This window comes from Dipodomys spectabilis, unplaced genomic scaffold, assembly GCF_019054845.1.
Source record: "Dipodomys spectabilis isolate Male_0828 unplaced genomic scaffold, ASM1905484v1 ptg000379l, whole genome shotgun sequence".
NCBI classification, from domain to species: Eukaryota; Metazoa; Chordata; class Mammalia; order Rodentia; family Heteromyidae; genus Dipodomys; species Dipodomys spectabilis.
The window spans coordinates 401,711-420,337 of record NW_024871056.1 but is presented as its reverse complement, the minus strand read 5'-3'; the positions used below and the strand labels follow the sequence as shown (position 1 = coordinate 420,337).

Genomic DNA, 18,627 nt, shown 5'->3' with positions numbered 1-18,627 from the left:
TGGCAGTGGCCTCAGGAGCAGGGCTGCAGGCCTGGGCTTTTCTGCGGGGGGGAAGGGGCGCAGAAGCACCGGCAGCGCTGGGTGCTCAGGGCCAGGCACAAGGCTGAGGGCAGCTGCAGCCCGATCTGAACAGGCAGCATCAGTTAGAAGCGCGCATCTGCCCGTCACAGCCACGGCCTCTAACACGTGGACAAGCCATGGCAGCCTGAGCCGCTGCCCTCCCACAATCAAAAGCCCCTGGGGTATAGGTTTGGGAAGAAAGCATCCCAAGTATGTCATTTGAGAAATCTGCTCCAACCACAACCGGCCCAGGCTTTCCCAAGATCCAGGATGTGGGTTCAGTGAACGGAGGAGGGTCAGTACCAGGACCCAGGGCACAGGCCTGGGGCCCTGGCTCCCCTACACGAACTCAGGTCCGCCAGAACTCATCCCACACCAGACCAGATCCACCAACAGCTCTCCTGCATGAGTGGAGGAATCCAGAAGGTCCGTGCCTTTCCCAGGCCGGCTCAGGGGCAGCTGTCTCCATGTTACTGGAAGCTCTGCCCTGGGGGGAAGGGGGGGGGGCCTTCCCCAGGCATTTGCTGTAAGCCTCCCTACAGGAAGAAGCCTGCCGAACAGATGCCACTGCCACTAGGGCATGGCAGCCATCACTTCCTCTTGCCCCTCATGAGCCCTTCCTGGCCCCAGGGCCCTCTCCGTCGGTGACACGATTCCCAGGCTCCAGCCACAGGGCCAGGGCGCGAGGCTGTGACCACTTCCCCATCCATCAGCAAAAGCTCCGAGAGCTCTGCTACAGAGAGGCCCACGCTGAGCCAGGCAGCGGCCGGCACACTGAGGTCTGGCCTAGATCCTCAGGCTGCTGCTGCGGTTTGGGAACGGACACTGACAGGTCACTTCACAGGAAGTGCTACTGGACAGGGCACCAAATCCAAGGCAAGGCACCGTCCAGGTCTCAACCGCCCAAGACAAGCTTCTTCCATTAACCCATTGCTGAGATGCATGGAAACCTAAGAATGGATTCTGAGGACCTTTCTGTCACTTACTACATCTCAGAAGGGCCAACACTACTGCCAGTCCTTGTAACAGGTTACCCTGGTTCTTAGACGTCAGACCCCAGTAAGGGCACAGCGGGCTCTCCCGGAGCGGGTACAGGGCTCGGCCCACACTGGCAGCCATAAGCCACGGGGGTGGCCTTCCAAGGGAAGATCTGAGACCCGTTTCTCTCGAAGGCTGTCATGCTGGACTTGGGGGCAACCGAGGTCCTCTCCCATCTGCTGCGTTTAGCTCACTGAGGACGGCGGCAGGAGCCACCGATCAGAGCAGTCCGGTGACTCCCAGTCCAGTGACTCGGGCAAGACTCAGCTGCCCCCAGGCCAGCAGGAACCCATGCCCCAGGCGGCAACCCCCACCCCCAGGACTCCAAGCCCTCAACCAACCTGGTGGAGCTGCTGCTGCAGGGCGCGGCTCTCCGTCACAATAGCAATCTGGGCCTCTAGGTCCCGGTGAACTGACCTGTACCCAAAATTAGGAGAGCCAATCAGCGTGAGGCAGGGCAGGCTGCTCCCTGCCAGGTACAGCCAGAGGCCTGCAGGGAAAAGGAAATGTGCAGACAGGAAGTGAGCACGGCATCCACGGATGTCCTCGGCACACACCGGCCAACCTAGGAGGAAAGCAGTGGGCTGAACTCACCACACCTGAGGCGGCCACACACGCAGCACGCAAGCCAGGGCCTGGCCTGCCCCCTGCCTGACAGACACACGCATGCATGAACACACACAGAGCAGCCATGCACGCAGCACGCAAGCCAGGGCCTGGCCTGCTCCCCCTGCCTGACAGACACACGCATGCATGAACACACAGAGCGGTCATGCACGCAGCACGCAAGCCAGGGCCTGGCCTGCCCCCTGCCTGACACACAGACACAGACACACACAGACACATGCATGCACACACACAGCGGCCATGCACGCAGCACACAAGCCAGGGCCTGGCCTGCTCCCCCTGCCTGACAGACACACGCATGCATGAACACACACAGAGTGGCCATGCACGCAACACGCAAGCCAGGGCCTGGCCTGCCCCCTGCCTGACACACACAGACACAGACACACACAGACACATGCATGCACACACACAGCGGCCATGCACACAGCACACAAGCCAGGGCCTGGCCTGCCTCCCTGCCCCGACACAGACACATGCATGAACACACAACGGTCATGCACGCAGCACGCAAGCCAGGGCCTGGCCTGCTCCCCCTGCCTGACAGACGCATGCATGAACACACACAGAGCGGCCATGCACGCAGCACGCAAGCCAGGGCCTGGCCTGCTCCCCCTGCCTGACACACACAGACACAGACACACAGACACATGCATGCACACACAGTGGCCATACATGCAACACACAAGCCAGGGCCTGGCCTGCCCACCCTGCCCCAACAGACACAGACACACAGACACGCACACACACGCACACATGTACACACACAGGGGCCATGCATGCAGCACGCAAGCTAGGGCCTGGCCTGCTCCCAACAGGCACACAGACACACTACAGACACATGCACATATATACACACACACACACACACACACACACATACACACAGCGGCCATGCATGTAACACACAAGCCAGGGCCTGGCCTGCCCCCCCTGCCCCGACAGACACACACACACACACACACACACACACACACACACACACACACACACACACAGCAGCCATGCATGTAGCACGCAAGCTAGGGCCTGGCCTGCTCCCAACAGGCACACAGACACACTACAGACACATGCACATACACACACACGCACACACACGCGCAGTGGCCATGCGTGTAACTTACAGGCCCCCTCCACAGGCGTGCATGCACACACACACACACACTGCCCACCCATGTAATCTGGACCTCTTCACATATTCTACACTCATGCTGCAGCCTTGTGACCTATGCAGAATGGGGAGGCGGCTCAAGGGACACAAGCCCCTGCCACTCACACCCCAGTCACCGGGTCCCCAGGTCCTCCCCGAGGGCAGGACCTCTAATCCCCATTCTTAACTGCCCACAATGCTGCCGGTGACGCTTGTGGCCGCCCTGGCTGTCCCTCCAGAGCACTGGGGAAGGAGCAGGGGGCCCTGTGACAGCCAGCAGACCTGGGGGCATCACGCAGCGGTGACGGTGACACTTGGTGGGAACCGGCTTCCTGAAGGGCAGAGGCCTCCCCTTCTGCCTCCCCGTCCCTACTGCCCATTTCAGGTTGTTCAACACCAAAGTCAAGGCGGTCCAAAGTGCACAGGAAGGGACCCCTCTGCCAGCTTCAGCCACGGGGTTCAGAGACCTACAGGCTGGGCCAGGCAATGCCCACTGCAGCCAGTGGAGGACAGCACCCCAGGTCCAAGGAACGCCAGCCCCCAGCAACACGAAGGCTGCTGCTTTGTCAGGAAACAGCTAGTGTGTTAGTCAAGGAAACGCAGGGCTCGGTAGGAGCCCCAGGGGGCAGTGGAAGCTTCCAGAGCTGAATGGACATGGGGGCATGTCTACAATGAAGGTCATGGGATCTAAGTGCCACTTCAGATGGCGACATCCCATCTCAGGCCCTCCCCAGACCCAGGGCCAGCTTCACTGCCCGGCCCCAGCTAAACAAGTTCTTCTTTAGAGCTAGTGTGCCCTGGGGCACGGCCCCACCCCGGCACCAGGAATGCCCTCCCCAGAGAACCCCACCCAGCCCAGTGTCCGTGTGCATTCGCTGGCCCGCCGGCCCGCCATGCCCGCCCTCAGCGGTGCCTGCCCTCAGTCGGCCTCCCCATAGCTTTCCTCTCAAAGGCTGGGGGGGGGGGGGGGGGCACATGACCATCACGGGCAAGGCAACAGTATGTAATGCACACCAAGTGCCGAAAATAGAAGACCATTTCCTAACTCTCACGCAGAGCAGAAGCATTTCCAAGAACATCTTGGGTAAGCAGTGACGAGGTCCTGCCACTTGTTCCTGTAATGGGCTCATCCTGCCCCTACAGAGGGCCGCCGCAAAGCCACCTGCCTACCTCACGTCCCACTCCGTTTGCTCAAGGGGCCTCTGGCTATGAGGCCATTCACGAGGGCCTTGGAAAGCCAGGGGCCCGTGGGCCCACGCCTGTCATCCTAGCCACTCAGAAGCTGAGCTATGAGGATCATGGTTCAAAGCCAGGCTAGGCAAGGAAGTCCATGAGACTCTTACCTCCATTAACCACTAAGGAAAGTCCTAAGTAGATGGGCACAGGTGGCTCACATCTGTAATTCTAGCTACTCAGGAGGCTGAGATCTGAAGCTCACAGTTCAAAGCCAGCCCAGGCAGGAAAGTCCCTGAGACTCTTATTTCCAATTAACCACCAGAAAACCGGAAGTGGCGCTATAGCTCAAGTAGTACAGTGCTAGCCTTGAGCTGAAGAGCTCAAAAACAGCACCCAGGCCCAGGGTTCAAGCCCCATGACCAAAAAAAAAAAAAAAAAAGGCATAGAGCTGTGGTAGAGAACTAGCCTTGAGCAAAGTAAGTCCAGGACGGCACTCAGACCCTTAGGGTCAAGCCTCAGAACCAATACCAAAAAACAAAACAAAACAAAAAATGAAGAAAGCACATGGTGGTTCACTCCAGTAATCTCAGCTACTCACGAGGCTGAAATTAGAGCCCAACAGTTCCAGGTAACTGGGCAGAAATTAATCAGAGCAAAAAGCAGGGCTGAGCGCATTACTCAAGTGGTAGAGTGCCAGCCTAGCAAGTGGGGTCCCAAGTTCAAACCCCAGTACTGCCAAAAAGTTAAAAGAGAGGAAAGAGGGAGAGGGAGGAGAGAAAAAGACGAAGATAGTGAAGACAATGACAAAGGTGAGGCATATATGTACAGCACCATAACCCTCCCCACACAATCTCAAGGTCAAGGCCAGCCTGGGCTACAAGGCAAGACTCTTCTCAGAAAAGGAGAGGAGGAGAAGGAAAGAGCAGGAATGGGTCTCCGATGAACCCAGACAGGGTGCCAGAACTCGGGAGGATGGAGCCAGCACCAGGACCTCACTGGTGCCCAGGCCCAGCAAGCCAGACCAGCCATAAGCTGGGAGGCTCCCTAATGGCAGCTGCTCAGGGCACCCCCAGGGCTGGGGCCACAGAAGGGAAGACTTTCAGGGCCAGAACTGGGGCTCACATTTCCCGCCCAGGGCCATAAACTGGTTGACAAGCACCACTTCCCCACCCCAGGGCCTGACCTTTGGGCCCAGCTTTTCTGCTATTCCAGGAACCAGCAGGAAGTGCAGAGGGAACAGCAGCCTGGGGAGGAGAGGAAGCCCTGCCGTGGAAGTGCTGTCGGGAGGGGGCTGGGTGGTCAGGCGGCAGCCCGGGGGTCACCGCCACCACCCGTGCCCCCTCGAGAACGCACAGCAAGGCCAGTGGCAAGAGCTGGACTGCCGGCCCGCTCCGGCTCTGAGCCTCCTCTTCAGGAAAAGCGCTTCTGCCTGACTTCTCCAGCCTCCTCAGCTCCTGAAGCAGAAAGCCATCGGGTGCTCCCAGCGCCCCCAGCAGAGACCCCTCCAGAAGTTCCTCACAGGACTGGGGGTCTCCTAGTGATCACAATACCCCAACCCCAACCTGAGCTGACCTGAAAGCCAGGTGAGGGCCAGGGGCTGCGCCCTCTGCCCCCTGAGCCTGAGGCAGCCTGGTGCTCTGCTCACGGCCCCTTCCCTCAGACCTCTGCTGACGTCTCCTCACAGACCCTTCCTGAGCTAGACCCCTACATGAGCCCAATCCCTCCTGCCCTGTCTGTACAGTTCTCTCCCTAGTCTGCCATCTGCGTCCTGTGAGCAGGAAGCCCAGGTGGGCAGGCAGTTGGCTTGGCGAGCTAGTGCCTTGAATAATATACATGGTGTTTATGTGGCTATGCTTGAATGTTCATGTATTTGGATAAAATGAGTCATCAGGGCTCTTCTCACAAATGAAGGCTACACGAATGCCATGCCGTTCTGAACCAGGAGCTATGGATACTTCAGCCCAGGAGCCCTCTCTAAGAACGGCCCCTTGGAAAATCACAAACTCATGTGCCCCGCCTGCTGCGTTGCACGCAATACATCTCAGAAAAGCCGGGCACCAGTAGCTCACATCTGTCATCCTAGCTACTCAGGAGGCTGAGATCTGGGGATCGTGGTTCAAAGCCAGCCTGGGCATAAAGTCCATGAGACTCTTATCTCCACTTAACCACCAGAAAACCTGAAGTGGCGCATTGGCTCAAGTGGTAGAGCACTTGCCTTGAGCTGAAGAGCTCAGGCCCAGGCCCAGGCCCAGAGTTGAAGCCCCACAATTAACCAAAACACACACACACACACACACACACACACACACACACACACACACACACACACACACACACACACACACACACACACACACACACACACACACACACACACACACACACACGTGGCCCAGGTGACCCTGTGGGGCTGCCTGGCTCTCTCGTCAATTCACCTTTGGGCCTGGTGCCAATCAGCCTGCCGGGAAGACAATAATCATGACATTCCCATACCCATTAACAGACCTTGTCACAAGAGCCAGAAATCAAATCCCGGCTCTGGCTCCACATTACCCACACATAAGGGGCTCAAGTCAATAGGTTAAACTCATTTTCTAATCCACAGCCACGTAAAATCCCCATCACAGGGCTTAGCCAGCGTCCCTGGCAAAAGGGACAACAAAGGGCTTGCTCTCCTGGAGCACATCCTGGGCAGTCCGGGCCTGGCAAGAAGGGACAGAGAAGGGCAGAGACAAGGTTGCCACGTTTCTTGCTCAAGATAAGAAGTCACAATCAGCTACAAGCCTCATCCCCCCGTGAGGCCATGAGAGGAACGCTGGCTTCATGAAATACACTGAAATACAGTGTGAAAGAAGTTCAGGCTCTCAGGCCTCCAAGTAAGCTCTGCTGCACTGGGTACACACGGCCCGGCGGAAGGATGAAACCCAGGACCCACCCAGACAAGTCTGCTGGAAGCTTCTAAGGAACCACCAGTAGTCAAATTCTACCCTGCTCCCAGAACTCTGTCCCACTTGTACAGAGCAAGAAGCGAGCTGGGCGCCAGTGACTCACACCTGTCATCCTAGCTACTCAGGAAGCTGAGATCTGAGGATCACGGTTCAAAGCCAGCCCAGGCAGGAAAGGCCGTGAGACTCTTTATCTCCAATAAAAACCACTAGAAAACCGATAGTGGGGCTGTGGCTCAAGTGGTAGAGAGCTCACCTTGAGCTGGAGAGTGCAGGGACAGCGCCCAAGCCCAGAGTTCAAGCCCCATGACCAAGTGGGGAGGAGGAGGGGGGCAAGGCCAGGCAACAGGATCTGGAAACCAGGGGTCACGGGAGCGGCCTGGTGCCCAGCCTGGAATGCACACTCCACACCCCAGCCCGTTCCAAGGGACTCTGTAGCCCAGGACAAGCAGGAGGTGGCCTCCAGACTCAGCTGTCCTTCCGGCTGAGATACAGAGAAAAACACTAGACTACACTCAGACTCACTCACAATGAAAGACAGAAAGCAATGCGGTCTGTGCAAAGCATACCCTGGTTCTCTTTTAGGGAGGTTTCTGTCTCATTTGCAGTGCTGGAGGTGGAACCGAGGGCCTCTGTTTCAGGGCAAGCAACCTACCACACTCCCAGCCTCTCCCCTCACACTCCAAGTTTTTGTTTTAGGCTTTTGTTTCTGTGCTGGTTCTGGGGCTTGAACTGAGGGCCTAGATATTGTCCCTTAGTTTTTTACTCAAGGCATTTGCTCTCTACCACTTGAGCCACAAGTCCACTTTCCAGCTTTTTGAGGGTTAATTGGAGATTAGTCTCATAGACTCTTCTGCCTGGGCTGGCTTTAAACTACTGTCCTCAGATCTCAGCCTCCTGAACAGGTAGAATTACAGGCGTGAGCTACAGGTGTCTGACTTCATACTTCAAAGTTTTGAATCTGGATCTCTTCCCGGCTAACAATGTCCAGTCGAACCTTCATGCAATGCCACACAGTACAGTGAGGCAGCTCTGTGAGGAAGGGGACAACCACCAGCACGCTATACAGTGTGTAGCTAAGCTAGGATGGTCAGGAGGTTGGATGAAACCCATTTGCAACATACCCCTTCTTCTTCAACTTACAGTGGGTTCATCAGAACACTGTAAGTCAAGAAGCATGTGCCCAGGTTAACAGGACCAGACAGTGAACCAAGGGGTCCAAGACTCTCTACCACCTGTTCACAGAGCTGATCCTCCAAGGGGCTTCCGCTAGGCACTGCTGCCCATTTTAAAACACCAGGCCACCCGCTGCCACTTTCTCCAGACAAGACACTGCCCTGCCTGCATCTACAGGAAGGGAGCTGAACCAGGTCCCTCTGTCACATCCCAGGTAAATCTGAACTGGTACTATCTAGATCCCATGTCTGGTAACCTCTACACCACATCACACTCACAGAGAAGGCAGTCTTTGCAAAAGTCTCAAAAACTAAGCATATAACCCACATCGCAAAATTAGTCTCCAGGGCATCCCTTCAAATCGCGGAAGGCACCTCTGGTTTTTCAAACAGCCCAATCTATTAAAATCTACTATGCAAATTGATGTCTATTAGGAAACCAGCAAAGAATACAAGTGAGGTAATGCCTCCCTCGACTCAGGCTGCTGGGCAGAATAAACACTGCCCAGCAAGTAGTCACACAGAGTCGGTCCAGCAACTGCTCGCTACACGACGCCAGCAACGGGGTCTCAAGGTGGCCTAGAATGTTTGATTCTCCTATTGTGCACTCTGGCCCAGCTGCCCAGCAATGTTTGACGGATGATACTAGACTGTAGCGTGTGAATTTACTGCCAGCAGCTATCACCTGTTTGGTGATGCTATCTCCCACCTTGCATGTGGGCTTTCTGAGGGCAGGGACCAAACCAAAGCCACCCTCCCAGGGCCACCCACAAGCTCAACTCATAATCTTCCAAGACTCTTGCTGTCAGCACCCTGGGGAGATGGGATGCTGTTAGGATTTTGGAAGTTTGAAGCCAGTGTCCTGGCTCACTCTCCTCTGCCTGGGGGCTTCAGGAGCAGGGGACCCAAGATCAGCCACAACCTGCCCTTCAAGAGTGGGAAAGTGAATCAGGGTCCTGGCTGCACAGCCATTATGGGACTTTTCTGGGGCCCTACTAGGCCCACAGCTTGCATCTTGCATGGGTCTGGCAGGAAGTAGTCCGCCCCATCAACCCTCCCAATCCCAACTGCTATGTCAGCTGCTGGCCTGTTCCTCCCCTATGCAGGCTCGGCCACAAGAGGTCATAACTTTAGACCCCACTGTGGATTGCAGCCACCAAGCAGGGAAGGCCCTGGCCTCTTAGCTCAACAGAGCGCCTCTGATTCCTGACTTGAGGCAAGAATCGCACCCAGCATCCAACTAGCTGCAAACGCCCCTGCCATTGCGTTCCCTCTCCCACACACATTCAGAGGCACTCTGGGATCCAGCTACAGATTCTCTGTGTGTGTCCTGCCCGACCTCCCCACCCATTGGCCCAGTACTGCCAGGTGGCAGGAGCCACCCTTTCTCCAGGCCAAGCCAAGGCAGGTGGGAGGCAGCGAGCAACAAGAACCACACAGCTAAAGAGGCCAGGTGCACTGCAGAGGGCCACATGGTGGGGAGTCACCACACCTTTATGGGCAGAGCTTCGGAGCGAGCCCTGCTGGGCAGGTCTGGGGCCGCCCCACCTGCAGGAGGGCCCCAGGAAGAACTGGCCAGCCACACAGCCGTCAGGGTCTGGGTTGCCTCTCCAAAGCTCAAAGTTTCTCTCTGCTGCTCAGCTCTTCCCGCTCTACCCCACCCAGGCACTGCTACCATTCCCAGAAGTGACAAGGCCAGCCTGGAAATACTATGCACACACCCCCGCCCAACCTAATGCCCTCACACACCTGAGCATGTATCTGCTTCAGCCCATGACAGCTTAGATGAGCCCCGCAGTGAAAGGCAGTAGCCTTCCACACCACAAGGCCGCCGGTCCGGAGTCGCACGCAGTAGAGCCTGTCAGATGGGCCAGAAGCAGCTGCATCATCCCAAGATGAAACTGCAGCTCTTAAGAGGGGGCATCAGGCAGATGCTCTACCATTTGAGCCATACTTCCAATCCATCTGCTTTTTTCTTTTTTCGTTTGGTCGGCTATAGGGCTTGAACTCAGGGCCTGGGTGCTGTCCCTGAGCTCTTTTTGCTCAAAAGGTTAGCACTCTACCACTTTGAGCCACAGTGCCAATTCCAGTTTTCTGATGATTGGAGATGAGAGTCTCATGGGCTTTCCTGCCCGGGCTGGATGTGAACTGCAATTCTCAGATCTCAGCCTCCTGAGTAGCTAGGATGACAAGGCGTGGCCACCAGCTCACGGTCCCACTGCCTTTTATTAGTTCTCACTCTCGCCCAGGCAAGTCTCAGACCATGATCCTGCTACCTACATTTCCCACATAACTAGGATTACAGACACATACCACAACGGCCAGTTTGGTCTTGAAGATAAATGCCTCACTAACTCTTGGCCTGTGTTGGCCTCCAACCATGATTTTCCTATCTCTGCCTACTAAGGAGCTGGGATTACAGGTACAAGATACCATTTCCACGTTTTTTTAGGTGGAATACAGAATGCTTCTAATCCCAGTGTTCAGGAAGCTTCAGGAGGATGATGGCAAATCTGTGACCATTCTGTGCTAGAGCAAATTCTAGGCCAGCCTGGCTACAGTGAAAGCCTGCCCTTACCCCTCACCCCACTACTGGAGCTTAGACTCAAGGCTGGTACTATACCACTTGAGGCAAACTAGCACTTCTGGTTTTTTGTTGCTAACTGAAAAATAATCTCTCAATTTGACGGCCCAGGCTGGCTTTAGAACCACAAACCTAAGATCGCAACCATCTGAATACTAGGGTTATAGGTGTGAGCCACCAGAGTGCAGCCTGAAACTCTGTCTTTAAAAATATGAACAGGGCCACGCACCGGTGGCTCACGGCTATAATCCCAACTGCTCAGGAGGCTACAGAGGATAGTGGTTCAAAGCCAGCCCAGGCAGAGAAGTCCCTGTGAGACTCTTATCTCCAATGAACCACTCAAAATCGGAAGTGGCTATGGCTCAGAGTGGTAGAGTGCTAGCCTTGAGCAAAAGAGCTCAAGGACAGCATCCAAACCAAGTTCCAACCCCCACAACCAATTTAAAAAAAGAAAAAAACATACAAAACAGGATGGGTCTGGAATGTAGCAGGGCAGTGTCACAGCACTTCCCTAGTAGCATGGACAAAGCCAAGGGTCTATCCCCAGCACATAAGTCATTGAAGTGCCAGGTTACGTTCACACAAAAAGCTAGAGCTGGCTCAAGAGTGGCCTGGGTCTAGTATAGCCCCACTGAACACACTGGTTTGGAGCAGGGATGGTGGGGGATAAGAGTTCCTCCTGACAATTCAAGACGCCCTGAGTCCCAGCAGCACAGACATGTGGTCCGTGGCAGCTAGCACAACAGGCCTTGGGACTACCCTTAGAGAATCCAGAGGAGCCGTCTTAGACTGCACAGCTTCACATCTCTCCCAGAGGCTGCTGACCTGTTGCAGTGCCTGGGCAGGCTCTGAGCACGGTCTGTGTGCTCACAGCGCCAGAGGTGAGCATGCACGGCCAAGAGCCATAAGGCAGGCCAGTACTCAGCACAAGGCTTCAAGTACACTTCGTCCACGTCTCAAAAGCGGTGTCTGAGAACGTGCCTCGTCTTGGCTAGGGAGTGTAGCTTAGTATTAGAAGGCTCTGGACTCCATCCCCAGTATCACACCAGGAAAAAGCATACAGGACTTCTATTAAGGACTGAGCAATAATTACATATGTGTTTATAACCATAATATATATACACATGTATATGTGTATACATAGTTCTAAGTATATAACATATGCTACAAGTTTCATGTATATGTAAAATATTGCTATACGTGACATATATATATATATATTGATATATATATATATATATAGTAATCCCAAGTAACTGTGATTTTATTTATAACTCACATATATATGTGTGTGTGTGTCTGTCTGTCTATGTGTATATGGGTGTGTCCCAGGTATCCTGGGGCTTCAACTTAGAATCTTAGGTGCTGTCCCTGTCTGTCTGTCTGTCTGTCTATGTGTATATGGGTGTGTCCCAGGTATCCTGGGGCTTCAACTTAGGATCTTAGGTGCTGTCCCTGAACTCTTTCACTCGAGTTAGCACTCTTACCACTTGAGACACAGCTCCACTTTTCTGGCTTTTTGTGGTTAACTGGAGGTAAGAGTCTCATGGAGTTTTCTGCCTGATGTAGCCTCAAACAGCGATCCTCAGATCTTGGCCTCCTGAGGAGGCAGAACTGAGGCATGAGCCACCAGTGCCTAGGCAGAAGCACATTTCTTGAGAAGCCACCCAAACCATTTTAGTTTGTAAGTTTCTGGTGCATAAGAGAGAAAGACTTTACACAGCTAAATCCACTGAACAAAGAGCTCTCACCACTGCCTATACATGAGGTCCTAGGGCCATGTGTCCTAGCGAAAACCAAAGGGCTCCACAGGTGTGGGAGGCACGTATGCTCAAGTGCACAATCACACACACACCCTGCAAGGAAGCCAGGAGTGTGGGCCTGGGAGCTGTTGCCGTGCTGGGGCAGTCCTCTGGCCCATACCTTTGGCATGAAATGTCCAGCCCCTGCGCCAGTACTCCTGCAGCTGGACCCGCTCCTGCTGCCCCAGGCTGCACACCTCGCTGTAGAACTGCCGCTCAATGTGCACGTAGGCCGCTGGGATGGCACCAGCTACGCCCTTGGCCCCAAAGAAGCCATTCACCTCTGGGGAGGCCAGCAGAATCTGGTATTCAGCTCGTGTGCCCAGGACCAGGTCCATGTAGGCCTGGGTCAGATTGAAGTAGCCAGTGGTGAGGAAGACCCTAGAGCCTCGCTCGGCTTCAGTCAACAGGGTCTCGGTGACGATCTCATCGATCTGGATCTCAAAGGGCTTCATCTGGATCAACGGGTAAATCCAGGTGTCAGGCGCTGGCCTCCGATCCCCGGCAGCTGCAGCCTCCTCCTGGGTCAACAGGGAGTCACCATGGAAGGTCTGAGCATGCAGCATCTGCTGGCGGGTCCGGGCTGAATGGATCACATCCATGACCCGCTTATTGGCTGCCTTGCAGTATGCAACCCGGTCACCTAGAGGGAGATAGCAGAAGACTGAGGGAAGGTTTCTGGCAGGCTGACCACACAGGTGTGGACAGGCACGAGCAAATGCTGCAAAGACAAAACACAAGGCTACTCCAAGGACAGCTGCCAGACAAGGCCCTGCCCACAGGACCTCCATGGGGAGAGGGAGGAGCCTGTCCACATGTAATCCCAATTACAGACTATCACAGTCAAGAAGAATGTAGAGTGACAGCTACGGAGATGGTGGTTACCGTGGGGAGGTGGTACCTGGGTGGGACTGCGGGAAGCTGAGGGGGAGAGATCCGCTGTGAACAGACACTTGAGCTGCACCTGTGATAGGTGCTCAGTATATATGTTAAACTTGAAAAGAAAGTTTATTGAAAAAACAACATGGAGTAGGACTGGACATGGTAGCCCAAACCTGTAATTCCAGCTACAAAAACTGAACAGGGCCGGGCACCGGTGGCTCACGCCTGTCATCCTAGCTACTCAGGAGATTGAGATCTGAGGATCGTGGTTCAAAGCCAGCCCGGGCAGGAAAGTCCATGGGACTCTTATCTCCAATAAACCACTAGAAAACCAGAAGTGGCTCTGTGGCTCAAGCGGTAGAGCGCTCACCTTGAGCTGAATCAGAGTGCAGGGACAGCGCCCAAACCCAGAGTTCAAGCCCCATGACCAACCAAAAAAAAAAAAAAAACTGGGCTGGGAAGATGGCTCAGTGGTAGAGCGCTCGCCTTGCATGCATGAGGCCCTGGGTTCGATTCCTCAGCACCACATAAGCAGAAGAAAAAAAAAGCTGGAAGTGGTGCTATGGCTCAAGGGATAGCGCACCTAGCTGAAGGACAGCGCTCAGGCCCAGGGTTCAGGCCCTATGACTGGACCAAAAAAAAAAACCTGAACAGGTAGGAAGACTTTGGTCTTAGGCCAGCCTGGGCAAAAACTGACACCCTATCTGAAAAACAAAGCAAAGGGGGCTGGGGGACATGGCCCAAATGCTAAGAGTGCTTGACTGACACAAAGCCCCAGTTCAAGTCCTAGTACCACCAAATAGATGAATGAATACATAACATATGTATGCCACCCTAACTGAAGTATAGAATAGGTACCGAAGGTATGGCAGAGAAGACAATCTACCACAGTCACCTGCTGAGGACACACAAGAGGCCTCTGGGGACAGGCCATGAGCTCTGTCTGTCTCTTGCTCCCCGAGCATGGCCATTCCTGAGTAGTGGCTGGCCTGGCCTGGCGCCAGGGCTTGTGGGCCCACAGAGTATTTTAGGCTTTGTGGACCAAAACACAGAACCAGGATAATAGGAACTGTATTGATTAAATTCAGCCAGCAGCTGGCGCCGGTGGCCCACACCTGAAATCCTGGCTACTCAGGAGGCTGAGATCTGAGGACTGTGGTTCAAAGCCAGCCCGGGCAGAAAAGTTCCCTCTTACTTCCAATTAACCACTCAAAAACCAGAAGTGGAGCTGTGGTTCAAGTGGAAGAACGCTAGCTTTGAGCACAAAGAGGCTCAGGGACAGTGCCTAGGTCCTGAGTTCAAGCCCCAAGACAGACGAAAAAGAAAGAGAAAGAGAAAAAAGAGAGAGCCAGGTGTAGTGGCTCACGCCTGTGATCCTAGTTACTCAGGAGGCTGAGAACTGAGGATTGCAGTTCAAAGCCAGCCCGGGCAGAAATGTCCATGAGACTCTTTCCTTTTTTTTTTTTTTTTTTGGGGGGGGGGGGGGGTCCGGTCGTGGGGCCTGAACTCTGGGCCTGGGCGCTGCCCCTCAGCTCTTCAGCTCAAGGCTAGCGCTCTACCACTTGAGCCACAGCGCCACTTCTGCTTTTTGCTTATGTGGTGCTGAGGAATCGAACCCAGGGGCCTCAGGCATGCAAGGCAAGCACTCTACCACTGAGCCACCTTCCCAGCCCCTAGTCCACGAGACTCTCATCTCCAATAAACCACTCAGAAAACCAGAAGCTCAAGTGGCAGAACGCTAGCCTTGAGCTGAAGAGCTGAGGGGCAGCGCTCAGGCCCAGAGTTCAAGCCCCATGATCAACAAGAAAAGAAAAGAGAGACTCAACCACGCTCAGCAGTTACCACTGGCGGTCAGCAGGCTGTGGACAGATCACAGCCTGGCGGGCAGTCACAGTTCCTTAGCACAGGGCAGGGCTGCCACCCAGAGGCCCACACAGATGCTTCCATCTTAGGTACCCAAGAAGTAGGAGTCCTATCTCTTCACAAGGTCAAGTTTAACACTTTCTTCCTGCTGTCAAGCTGTGGGTGCTGCTGCAGCTCAGCAGCATCCTGTAAAGGCAGGAATCACAGGAATGCAATGCCCAGGACCTCTGTGGCAGGCTTGCCTGCCTTCAGCAGCACACCTGAGCTCTCCATTTCATTCAGGCAGGAGGCCACAGACTTCAACAGACCTCAGAGCCCCACAGAGTCCCACAGAGCCCCACAGAGCCCCACCCCCCACCCCCCCACCCCTGTGAGAGGGGGTTTCAGAACCAGACCCACATGGGCAGTCACAGAGCAGGCTGTTTTCTGTAGGAAGAAGGCAGGCTCCTGCCAACTGCTGGGCACATGGGGCCTGCCGAGCACACCAAGAGCCAGGGAGCCACATGTGTCTGGCTAGAGAAACAAAAGCCAGACAAAGCCCTGCCACTCCCTCCCCTTCCTTTAGGCAGGACCGCCAGCAGGCTCTTCTGGCCAGACCCTACCTTTGTAAGGATGCACCATCCCGTCAACCACCTGCACCGTGTCATCCCCCTGCAGCTGCAGGGACACATCCCCCACGGCATCCACCAGCTCGGTGAAGAAGTCAGCAATCTCCGCACAGTCCTGCAAGAACACGTACCGGTCCTGGCGGTTGGTGAAGTAGGAGTCACTCAGGTTTGCACTGTGGGAGGAAAAGGCAGTGAGGGCACAGGCCAGAGCACACAGCAGCACGGCCTTGGGATAACTTGGAGGGGAGGCAAGTGCAGGTCAACACAAAAGAGCCAAGCAATGGCCACGCACAGAGAACTGGCAAGCATAGCACTAAGACCGAGGGCCAGTAGCTCACATCTGTAACCCTAGCTTCAGAGATCTGAGCCAACCCAGGCAGAAAAAAACCACGAGACTCTTGTGTATGTATGTGTATGTGCTTGCCCTATATGGCTTGAACTTGGGGCCTAGGCACTACCAGTGAGCTTTTCTGCCAAAGGCAGCACTGTACCAATAGAGCCACAGCTCCACCAATAGAGCCACAGCTCCACTTCTGGTTTTTTGTTTTTTGTTTTTTAATGGTTATCTAGAGATGAGAGTCTCCCCAACTTCCCTGCCTAGGTTGGCATGGAACTGCAATCCTCAGATCTCAGCCTTCTTAGTAGCTAGGATTACAGGCATGAGCCACCGGCACCCAGCCCATGAGACCTGTATCTCCAATCATCCACCTAAAAGCTGGAAGTGGAGCTGTGGCTCAAGTGGTATAGTACTTGAGAAAAAAAAAGCTCAGGGAAGCCGGGCGCTGGTGGCTCACGCCTGTAATCCTAGCTACTCAGGAGGCTGAGATCTGAGGATCGTGGTTCAAAGCCAGCCCGGGCAGGAAAGACCATGAGACTCCTATCTCCAATAAACCACCAGAAAATCGGAAGTGGTGCTGTAGCTCAAGTGGTAGAGCGCTCGCCTTGAGCTGAAGAGCTGAGGGACAGCACCTAGGCCCAGAGTTCAAGCCCCACGACCGACAAAAAAAAAAAAACTCAGGGACAGTGCCAAGACCCTGAGTTCAAGCCCCAGAACTAGCACTAAAAACAAAAACAAAAAATGGTACCAGACAACAGGAAACAGACTGAAGCCCTCTCCCCTTCCCCCACCTTTCTGTTGGTGCTCAACTTTTGTTCCTAAGCCTCTTCTTGACAGTTATTCACTATCACACAAGAAGTGAAGAAGACAGACTGGTTCACGTGACAAGGAAATCATGTTGGTGCACAGCGGGACCATAGCACAGCGGCCAGCACAGGTGAGCTCAGTAGCGGGCTGCGCTCCCAAAGCCCAGCAGTGCGGAAGAGGGCCACAATGTCTGAACTGGCTCACCACAAGTTCCCGGCTTCAGGGATGACCTGCCCTTCCTTCCTCCACAGCCCCCTCCCTGGCCCCCTCCAGACAGCTCTAGAGTGGCACCCCTGACAGAGGACATTGACTCACCCACTCAGGACGACGTTGTTGTCAAAGAGGTACACCTTGATGTGCTGGAGGCCGATGGTCTCGTTGAAGCGCTCGGGGGTAAGGAGCCGGAGGAGCCCGCGGAGGTTTGGAGTATGGAAGAGGGAGACGCGTACATGCTCTGGAAACTTCTGTAGGAGGGGGAGCAGCATGGTGCGGGAGTTCTTCCTGCCTGGAGGTGAGGATAGGGATGGAGAAGACAGCCAGTGAGTCTCGCCAGAGAAGAGCCTGCCCAGGAGAGGAACCTCGCTCCACCTGCTGCCATCTCAGCCAGCCACGCCGACTGGCCCCAGGGCAGCTTCATCCCATGGCCCTCACCACAGCTCAGGGCAGGACCGAGCTCTGGAGAGCAGACACCTGCTGCTTCCACCATCTGGGATCTGTCTTCCCCTGGAGGTACCACCCACCCACGCATGGCCGTCCTGCAGTGGGTGAAGAGAACCTGCCATAACCTCTTAACCCCAGCTCCACAGGAGAAGCCACAAGCCTGGGCCAGATCACTCAGCATACAATTCACACAATTCATTTAAGTCTAGTCTCAGCACATGGGATAAACTTAGGGGCTTCAGCCTGACTCTCAAGGAAACAGATTTCTTCCTGATAAACAAGTACCCTAAGAATATGGGGCTCAGCCACCAGAGGCCCCGGCACAGAGCCTGAGATAAAGCAAGCCCAAAGGAAGAAGGACTAGGAGAAGGATCCTGCAGACTCCAAGCCCCAAATCACAATCCACACAGAGTTCAGTTTCAGGAAACTCTCAGCAGGTCACAAGGCCACACAATCACCCAAAGCCAGGCGCCAGTGGCTCACACCTGTAATCCTAGCTACTCAGGAGGCTGAGTTCTAAGGATCTCAATTCAAAGCCAGCCGGGCAGGAAAGTCTTATCTCCAATAAAAACCACTAGAAAACCTGAAGTGGCGCATTGGCTTAAGCGGTAGAGCACTCACCTTGAGCTGAAGAGCTCAGGGTCAGCGTCCAAGCCCAGAGTTCAAGCCCCATGACCGATTAAAAAAAAAAAAAATCACCCAACATCTTATTCCTGGCATACCTACCCCACTGGACTAGGGGGCACACTCCCTAACTCAGGCCTACAAGAAGCCAGACTTCATGTAGGAGAGGCCAGAGGGACCAGTGACTGGGCAGGAGCTGGGAAGGGAGGGCCCAGCCCTCTTCCTTCAGCCTCTCGCCCAGGCTCTAGCTCCTGGCCAGGGCTCCCTGATTTCTTAGACATCACTCCAC

The 18,627-nt window shown here is 54.8% G+C and overlaps 1 protein-coding gene across 1 annotated transcript in view; it reads right to left on the bottom strand.

Moving 5' to 3' along the window:
• Positions 1-18,627, bottom strand: part of Pgs1 (phosphatidylglycerophosphate synthase 1) — a 43,856-nt gene that overhangs the window by 7,203 nt on the left and 18,026 nt on the right. Inside the window, exons 5-8 of the mRNA XM_042667152.1 lie at positions 17,370-17,559; positions 15,905-16,083; positions 12,679-13,200; positions 1,440-1,588 (exon numbers count right to left, since the gene is read on the bottom strand). Of these exons, the coding sequence (XP_042523086.1) occupies positions 1,440-1,588; positions 12,679-13,200; positions 15,905-16,083; positions 17,370-17,559 (1,040 nt within the window). The remainder of the gene's footprint in view (positions 1-1,439; positions 1,589-12,678; positions 13,201-15,904; positions 16,084-17,369; positions 17,560-18,627) is intronic.